The sequence below is a fragment of the Mobula hypostoma genome, chromosome 2, assembly GCF_963921235.1.
Source record: "Mobula hypostoma chromosome 2, sMobHyp1.1, whole genome shotgun sequence".
In the NCBI taxonomy this organism is placed as follows: domain Eukaryota; kingdom Metazoa; phylum Chordata; class Chondrichthyes; order Myliobatiformes; family Myliobatidae; genus Mobula; species Mobula hypostoma.
In genome coordinates this window covers 65,678,561-65,688,722 of record NC_086098.1, presented here as the reverse complement: position 1 = coordinate 65,688,722, position 10,162 = coordinate 65,678,561, and the positions used below count along the sequence as shown (strand labels likewise).

General features: G+C 42.5%; 1 protein-coding gene across 1 annotated transcript; it reads left to right on the top strand.

Moving 5' to 3' along the window:
• Nucleotides 1-5,979: 5,979 nt before the first annotated feature.
• Nucleotides 5,980-8,904, top strand: LOC134358795 (transcription factor SOX-11-like). The gene has a single exon (XM_063071296.1). The coding sequence runs from the start codon at nt 6,338-6,340 to the stop codon at nt 7,496-7,498; it is 1,161 nt and encodes a 386-aa protein (XP_062927366.1). The 5' UTR covers nt 5,980-6,337; the 3' UTR covers nt 7,499-8,904.
• Nucleotides 8,905-10,162: the final 1,258 nt, after the last annotated feature.

Sequence of the window (10,162 nt, the reverse complement as noted above, 5' to 3'; positions counted from 1 at the left end):
CCTGAACCTGGTGCTGTGAGTCCGAGGGCTTCTGTAATCCTTGGCCGATAGTAGTAGTGAGAAGAGGGCATGGCCGTGAGAAGAGAATGTCAATGATCAGGCTATTGAACTAGAGGGTATAACTTCACTCACCCCAACACTGAACTCTTCCCACAACCTATAGACTCACTTTCAAGGATCTCATGTTTTTCATATATTTTGCTATTATTTAGTTATTATTATTTTTTTCTCTTTTTTCATTTGCAGAGTTTGTTGTCTTTCGCACATTGATTTTTTATCCATCTTGTGTGTGTGTTTTTTGATTGAAATAGTGGTGTTTCTTTTACTTACTGCAAATGCGCAAAAGAAAATGTATCTCAGGGTTGTATATGGCGACGTATATATACTTTGATAATAAACTTACTATGAACTTTTTGAACTTTGAACTTTGGCCTGGATGATGGGGATCTTTGATGATGGATGCATGCTACTTTCATGTGGCAGTGCTCCGTGTAAATGTAATTTTTATCTCCAAATTCCTTGAGTTGACTTGGAAAACTTGTGACTACATTTGAATGCTAAAGTGATTTAGTCACTTTGATAGAAATACTATCAAACTGGGCTCAAAATACACTTCTTACATTATGACAGTTTTAACAACAAAATTCAAGACATATGCCAGTGATATTAAGTCTGATTCTGATTCTTTTACACGTACAGCAATTAACTAACTTCATCTGTGATCTTTACTACCTATAGTATAGCAGGAGAATTCCACTTCTGTTCCCTCCCTGCCTCTGTTGCACAGTCCAGCAAATAGAGGCATGTTCTGTTGTACCTGCTCTGTAGTGTATGGTTCAGCAAATATCCCCCACACTTAATTTAGAATGTCTGAAGGATGACTCCGGATTTAATCCATGAACAGGAATATGCTTTTTTAAAAAAATTTGATGGCTTTACCCACTCTTATGTGTCGATAGAGACCTGGAGAAAAAGAATAGTTAGCCAATCCAATTGAGATACGAAATCAAAAACAGAATGCTTGATAATGAAGCACTGGCAAAGAATATTCTGGTATGAATGCAACATGGTGACGGCCCTACAAAAATGCACAACAATTGTTTCTTACATTTTCTAATTCCGATATTCTGATTTTGCTTTACCCATATGCTGCATGTTGTGAAACATGCTGAGTACCACACTTAGTAGTAGTAGCTGCAATTATGACAGGGAAATGTTACCTATGGGGATAAGTTACCTCATCTATTTTTAATCACATAATGTGTGCCCAACATTTCCTATACATAGTTCCAGTGGGTGAACACTTGTCTCTCCCCTCCCCCCTCCCCACTGCCAACTCCCATTCTAACCCAAAATATAAACTTATACACATTGCCACCAAAAATGTGGCCTAACTCATTGAGTTCTTCCAGCTTTCTGTGTTTTTGCTTGAAATGTCAGAAGATAGCTATGAAAAGCCATAGCACTGTTACTACTTCACAGCTATGCTTGTTAAATGAACTACTAGGATGCAAGTCATGCCATTTTATCATTATTATTTATTTATGTCATTATCTATACTGAAGATGCACTGTCAATCAGCCAAAGACAAAACTTTTGCAAATATTGTAAGTCAGGAGTAAAGAGAAAGGAGTCTGGAAGTACTCAGTATCTGTGGAGAAATAAGCAAAAAAAGCATGTCAGGTCAAAGGCCTTCTCCATATGTACACAAAGTACACAGCTTGTTTGTAGGTGAGTCGAGAATCAGAATCATGCTTATTATTGTCTTGTATGATATGAATTTTTTTTGCTACAGCAGTAAAGTGCAAAGACATAAAATTACAATAACTTACAAATTAAACAGTGCAGTAAAAAACAATAACAATGTAGTTATTGTTCATGGATTGATGGACCATTTAGAAATCCGATGGCAGTGGAGAGGAACACGTTTCTGAATCATTAAGCATGGGTCTTCAGGTTCTTGTACCTCCTTCCTTCTGGTAGTAACGAGGAGAGGGCAAGTTCTGGATAGCAAAAGTTCTCAGTGATGGATGCCACTTTCTTGACACACCACCAATTGATGTCCTCAATGGTGTCCACGGCTGTGCCTCTGATAGAGCTGGCTGCACCTACAACCCCTTTCAGTCTTTTGTGATCATGTGCATTGGAGACTCCATACCAGGCAGTGATACAACCAGTCAGAATGTCCTCCTCTGTACATTAATAGAAATTTATAAGAGTCTTTGTGATATACAAAATTTCCTGAAACTCCTAACAAATTATAGCCACTGTTCCTTCTTTGAAATTCCATTAATGCGTTGACATCCAGGAACTTAAAACTGCTTTTCCACTGTTGACCCCTCAATGAGGACTGGTGTGTATTCTCCCAACTTCCCCTTCTGAACGCTACAATCAATTCCTTGGTCTTGCAGACACTGAGATCCTTATTGTAACACTACTCAATCAGCCGATCTATCTCACTCCGCTATCAACTGAAATTTTACCAACAACAATGGTGTCATCTGTGAATTTGTAAATGGCATTTAAGCTGTGCGTAGCCACAGAGTCAGGAGTATAGTGGGTTAAGCGTTCATCCTTGAGGTACTCGTATGCTAATTGTCAGTGAAAAGGAGATGTTAGATATTATACAGGATGTGTACTCTGCTCACTTCCTGAGGTCAATGGCACTGAGGAAAAGTTGTTGTCTGGACACCATGCCACTAACTCTCTATCTCCTTCCTGTACTCTGACTTAGATATCCACCCACTATGGTAGTGTTTTCTCTGAACTAGTAGATGGAGGCCGAGCAGAAACAGTCCACACAGTCATAAGATTTTGCAAGAAAAGTAGAGACCTGAGGATGCAGCCTTGCCGTGTGCCTTTGTTAAGGACACAGGAACTTCTGTCTATCCTTAATGAATTTTACAGCGATATTTTAATAACTATATATGGAATACCTTGAACTTTAAAACTTAACTTTGTTTCCTGTAATTTAGTCCATATGATAAACTTCAGAGATAAACTGTTCGCATTCTAGGTGTTCTATATTTATGTATTTACACAGAAGGAAACATATTTTTCCCTTTATAGGAAGCACTGATAAAAATAAATTCTACCTATTATTTATAATAGGGAAGTCAAAATTTGCTTTACTCACACAATGCTGTAAACTGAAGAGAAACTTCAATTCTAATGCCTCTGCAGTATGAGTTGATTTTTTGCAAGTTCTTCCACTCCCTCGCCCCAAGATGGAGACTCCCACATTGCAATCTGTTGAGTAGATAAAGTCAATCACTAACAGAGATAATGAGGTGAAAGTTTTCGGATCATAACCCAATGAATAGTGACCGAACTGTGTTATCAGACTGCTAAACAAAATGGACTATCTATCTTTGAAATAACAAATGTGGGCAAATATTCTTTCAAAAATCAACATTTAATCAGTGCTTTTGTCTTTATCTATTCTACACATTTTCAGCTGAATATTTTTTATAAACAAAAAAAAAATTAATAAATGGGAGAAAATCTGTAGATGCTGGAAATCCAAGCAACACTCACAAAGTGCTGGAGAAACTCAGCAGGCCAGGCAACATCTATGGAAAAGTGTACAGTTGATGTTTTGGGTGGAGACCCTTCATCAGGATTGGGAAAAAATAGCAGAGGAGTCAGAGTAAGAAAGTGGTGGGAGGTCTCACTCCTCATCTTTTTTTTCCAGTCTTGATGAAGGGTCTTGGCCTGAAACATCGACAGTACTCTTTTCCATAGATGCTGCCTAGCCTGCTGAATTCTTCCAGCACTTTGTATGTGTTGCTTGAATCAATACATGGATTCAGATTCAGATATATTATTACTATTTTATGTAAGAAATCAGTTTGTTTTGTGGCAGAAGTACAATACAAAGGTAAAATAATTTGCAAAATAAATAAATAGTGCAAATAACTGTTTTCATCCATTCATGGACCAATCATAAATCTGGTGCAATACAGCCTGCATCATTGCAAGCTGTAATGCAACCAGTGAGAATGTTCTCCACTGTACATTTATAGAAATTTGCAAGAGTCTTTGGTGACATACCAAACTCCCAATGAGGTAGCTCCATTGGTGTGCCTTCTTCATGATTGCATCAGTGTGTTGAGCCCAGGTTAGATCTTTGGAAATGTTGTCATCCAGGAAGGAGAAGCTGCTCACCCTTGCCTCTGCTGACCCCTTAATGAGGACTGATGAGAGAGAGGGTGAGTGAGAGAGGGTGAGAGGAGAGAGAGAGAGAGAGAGAGAGAGAGAGAGAGAATGCAAGAAGGACGGAGGGGGAGAGGGAGAGAGAGAGAGTTTCTTTGGTTAGTTATTGTCACATGTATCAAGATATAGTGATACAGTTTTGTTTTGCATGTCATCTAGGGACATCATGCCATACATAGAACCATAGAACCATAGAAAGTACAGCACAGAAACAGGCCCTTTGGCCCTTCTTGGCTGTGCCGAACCATTTTCTGCCTAGTCCCACTGACCTGCACATGGACCATATCCCTCCATACACCTCCCATCCATGTATCTGTCATACATACATATTTGTATTCGGGTAGTAAAAAGAAAACAGAACATTGATTAGGGTGTTGCAATTACAGACATCACAAGTTCATCTCAGTGCAGAAGAGGTAAAGACAGTTCACGAGTTTGATAACAGTGGGATAGAAGCAGCCATTGAAGCAAAATTAAAATATTGCAGAAAATGGCAAGATGAAGTAAAAATAACAGGAATGTGCTGGGGTATTCAGCATGTAAGACAGTGTGTGAGAATAGAGAAACAGAATGAATGTTTTGAGTTAATAGACATTCAATTGTGGTATTTTCTTACATGTGGCAACCTGCTGGCCCAATCAAATTAGGTGCAGAATTAATGTTTATGAATGAAAGAAAGAAAGAAAGAAAGAAAGAAAGAAACTTCAACCTGATAAAAGATAATTCAGCAATGAAGACTGCACTAATGCTGCCCCAATACCATCGTGAAGTTGCTGGTGTCAGGAACCAGCTGAAAATGCTGTGAGAAAACTGTCAGGAAAGGGAGTAACAGCGGTTCCCCACCGAGCCTTGTAGGCGACACATCAGCTGTTGCACTGTAAACTCTGCTAGAGGAGAAACGTACACATGTACACCACCTGGTCAAGCCCTGCATTCTCCTTACACTGGCCACAAATTTAGAAATCGACTACTGATCGTAACTCTGCTTAAACGCTACTTTCTTTACGGTAAATAAACTGTATGCCCTTCCTTTGTGAGGGTGAACTGGCAAGAGAGCTGAGTGAGGACGAGCGGAGTGGGGGAGGAGGACAAGGCTCTCGCTTCCTTTTCTAAAGCTGGTCTGCACACTGGAGTGGACGTTATTCAGAGGTGGTGTATCTCGTAATAAGATGCATTTTAACCACGGTGCCTGTGCCAGACCAGAGCTTATTTCAAATTTCTCTCTCTCTCTCTCTCTCTCTCTCACACACACACACACACACACACGCGCGCGCGCGCGTCTTGTGGAAAATAATCAGTAGCACTTCACTGGGAACATTCCAATGTCTATCAAGATCTAAAGTTAAGTTTCCCATGGATATGCATTTAGTAGGCAATCGTATCATGATCAATGCCTTTTTTAATTTAGGTATCATTCTGGGTTTAATTCAAAACGCACAACTGGACATTGTGCGCGCAACTGAACCAAATTGCAAGGACTGCTCCGAGTGTCGCTTGCAACTGCTTGAAAAGCACTGGTGTGCAAACAGAGCCGAAGTGGGGGGCGGGGGGCGGCAGGTTGGAGTGAGCAGTGTCGAGGCGCCACCTCCAGTTGGTTCGGGGCACTGAGTTGAATAGGCGCTCTTCTTCAAGAAGCCCGCCGAGATCATTGGAGTGTGCGAGAGAGAGGAAGAGGAAGGTGCGGCGGGATGGGGTGGGGACGTGGAGGGGCGGGGAATATGCTTTAAATGGTTCACCTGTAACAGAAGACAAGCTACAAGAATCAAAAATATTCAAGTCTCCGTGTAACGCTGGTCGCACGGCCAAGGTGCACTGCGTGCAAGAGAGTGAAGGGTTAAAACCACCGATTTTTCCCTCTTTCTCTCTCTTCCCCCCTCTCCTCTCCTCCTTTCAGGGGAGGGTCTGCAAAACCATTGGATCCTTAAGAGGTGACGTACCCTATATGAAAACCTAATAACTAGTTGAGAAGCTGCAACAACTTTGGAAAAAGGCGTGTGGGGAGAGAGCGTGTGGATGTGCTACAAAGTTGCCGAGAGGAAGGAGAGGGCAGCGTCTGAGTAATTCTACGGTTCTGGAGCGCTGGTCATTTTAACCAGGCAGCAGCAAGGAGAGAGAGGGAAAGATGGTTCAGCAAACTGCAGGGATTGAGACGGAAAGCAGTTTGTCCCGGGAAGCCACGGATTGCGAGGAGAATGAGTTTATTGCCTGTAGCCCCTCGGCGACTTGCGACGGGACGGACGAGCGGGACCCGGACTGGTGCAAGACGGCGAGTGGTCACATTAAGCGTCCGATGAACGCCTTCATGGTGTGGTCGAAGATCGAAAGGAGAAAGATCATGGAGCAAAGTCCTGACATGCACAACGCCGAGATCTCCAAGCGGCTGGGCAAGCGCTGGAAGATGCTGAAGGACGGTGAGAAGATTCCGTTCATTCGGGAGGCAGAGAGGTTGCGGCTCAAGCACATGGCTGATTACCCCGATTACAAGTACCGACCCCGCAAGAAGCCCAAAACCGAGGCGGGCAGGCAGCAACAGCAGCAGCACAACCTCTCGCCCGACAAGACTCAGAACAAGAGCGCCAAGCACTCTGCGAAGAAATGCAACGCTGGCGGCAAAATCAAACCTCACAGATCCTCCTCCTTCTCTCAGGGTAAGTCATGTGGCGAGCAGCCGTGCGAGGACTTCGTCTTCGGCAACCTGAAGGGTAACAAGACGGTGAGAAGCGTCTTCGGCAGGGGCAGTCAGGACGCTCTGCAGGGCAGGCTGCACGGAGGCGGAGGAGGAGAGGAGCCGAGCCCCAGGCGGGCCAGCGTGGCCGCCGTGCCGGCCAGCCCGACTCTGGGCTCGGCGGCCGAGTCACTGGAAGGGGCCAGCATGTACGAGGAACTGGCCGCTGGCTGTGGCTGCCCATCGGGCAGGGGCAACAGTCGAGCCGAGTCGTCAGAAACAAAACAAGGTAGCAGGAGGTGCGCCCAGCCTAGAGCAAGCTCACCCGGCTCCAGCCGCTCGGGTTCCTGCAGCTCGGGCGAGGAAGGGACGGACGATTTACTGGGAGACTTCAGCATGAACTACTCGCCTCCCGCCGGCAGTAACGGCAGCAGCTTGGAGCCGTTCAGCTCAGGGAACCTCAGCCTGTCGCTGGTGGATAAGGACTTGGACTCGTACAGCGAAGGCAGCTCAGGGTCACACTTTGAATTCCCGGACTATTGCACCCCCGAGCTCAGCGAAATGATCGCCGGTGACTGGCTGGAGGCTAACTTCTCCGATCTCGTCTTTACGTACTGATTTTTTTTTTTAATTTTGATTTTGTTTTCCGTTTTTAAAAAAGAAAGACTCGATTGTTTTATATTAACAGAAATGCCACCGTAATAAGACTGGCCAGGTCCGATCTGCTGTTCGTGGGATCTTTTTCTTCCCGTGTGTGGTGTGGGTGGGAGGGTGGATGTGGCTATAAAGAGGCACAAAACCAGTGGAAAACGTACAAACTTCGTGATTGGAAATATTAAAAGAAAACTATGTGGAAAAGATACACAAAAAAAAAACAAAACTGATGGGAAATCGTGGGCTGGACTTCTGCACAACCCTTTTGGCGGCAAACCTTTATCAGTTTTCCAAATCCTCCACTTAAAGGGACCACTACCCGAGAGAACTTGAGAGTTAGAGCTGTGAACACTTCTGCAGAGTTAATGAACAAGAGGAGAGAAATCCAGGCTTGTACATGAACAATTTGTCTTAAGCCAAGATGCTGACGTTAATTTGATGCGTTGTACTGTTTTATCCGTGTGTTGTATATGCCAATAAGACTGTTTATGCTCTATTATTTTTTGTTCCCTCAATACCTCTTTTTATCACTTAACACAGGCAGTATAGACCTCAGAATATAGATTTTTTTATACATGCAGACCTCAAGACTTTTTAAAACTAAGAAAAAGAATACTAAATATTTTCACTTGTATTTTTCTACAGCTAAAGGGAACCTGCTCGCTGTGATTGTCCAGTGAGAATTTCTGGCACTTCCTTTATTTTGTTTTTTTTTTCTCTTTATTTTCCCCTCTCCCCGTTTAGCATGCGAACGTTGGTACAGTCCTGCTTTAAGGATTCAAAAACTTTTTTGGGAGAACAAAATCCTTACATCAATGCCTTGTGATTTTAAATCTGCAAGTGCTCAGTCTTTTGTACAGTTGTAGATTTAGATTTGTTGAATATTTGTAGGTAAGAGGAAAATTTATTGAAACGACGTGAGATAGAAGCTGAATTGTTTTAGTGAGACTACATGTACTGTATATTATACTGTAGGAATCTTGTGTAATCATACGCTGTTTAATGTGGGATAAGTCCCGATGACAGGTGTGAAACTGGAGAATTTTTAACACGGCACATGTGAAATTTTAATACATTTCTGTGCAATATGAACTACAGATCATCTGCACATTATTTTGTCGCAAACTTATGAACTAAAACAGACGTGTGCACTGTAATCATCGCCTGTCTTGATGCTAAGAGTCTGTATCTGGGAGGAGGGGGGTAAAATAAAGAAATCAGCTGGAACTGATAGTAACAGAGAAATTGTCATGCATTTAAATGGAATGTTTAAGCCTATCCACTCACTTAAAAACCTGCAGGGTTTTGGGAGGAGGGAGCAGGGAAACCTGCTTGTGCAACCTCCGCCCATAAAAAAAGATGGCAATAAATCTGGCATTACTAACTAAACGTGTTAATTTATTGCAGCAAAATGTCATAATTTGTGCTTTTGTTTATTAAAAGAACGGGTACCAGTCGTTTTAGAAACCCCAGCCCTATTTAAGTCACCGCTCTACATTGAATGGAGGAGAATGTCCGTATAGCGGAGCGGACTTCCAGACGGCAAATGTACTCGTCGGCGCACACTTTCCCGAGATGTTTTAACAACTTAGTAGCATGATGAAAAGCAGCACGTTAACTTCATATAAAACAGACTGATTGTGTCGTGTGACCTTAAATCTTCTGAGACCCGCTATCGAAAGAGTTCCTTGAAGAGAGGAGGATTCAGATCCACATTCATGATCAAATACAACATCCAGATCTTCCTATCGCTTTCGGTTGCTGTTGCCCATTACTGTATCACAAATTGCAAGGTTAAAAAAAAAGTATAACTAGCGTGTACCTATTAAATTGGCCTGGCGATTCAGATCATATATGACACGTCTCCGGGACAGTGCAATTAGATGTTTCAAATCAATAGCTCTTAAAGCCCACAGTATTGTAAGGCTGACGACTAATTTGCTGGCGGGACAGAATAAACGCGGCATTGCATTGTTTAGTTTTCCCCGTCTGTTGGTATCTATATTAAAAAAAAGTCTGCATATTTCTGCCTCTTCGTTCCCAAGTCACCGGGTAGGGTAGCGATGAATCAAAGCTGCGGTTTGAAGAACTGTGACTAGCAGCTCAGCCAAACAGTGATGAGCTCATCCGACCTAAGGTGGCAGTCAAAGATGCTGAGAACAATTCCAGCCAAAGTGACGGAGGGATAAAAGGGGAGGGATTAAAAAAGAAAGTCGGGGGGGAAATGGACATTTTCAAAAGGATGGAGCTGATGTACAATAAATTCTGAGAAAATATTCCATACTAATGTCATAAGCTTCAGACCCCTTCTTAGGTTTATAGCTTGGGAAGAAATTACACATGAGTAATGTTTAAATCAACTTTCTTATTAGTTTGTGTCCATTTCAATTTGTGGAAACAATTTGGGACTTCTCAATGGTAGGCAGACATCTGGCAGTCTCATGTCCCAGAAAATGTTTAATAGACTTAACAAATGTAAGCCTAATAGGCTAAAAGTAAATTGATTTACTTGGATTTCAGGGGCTATATTTGGCCCCGTGGGTGGTGATCTGGTCAACCCAATTTAGACATTATTTAAGGTTTATACTTGAATACTCAAGGTGAATTGATTTACAGTGTTGGAGCCAC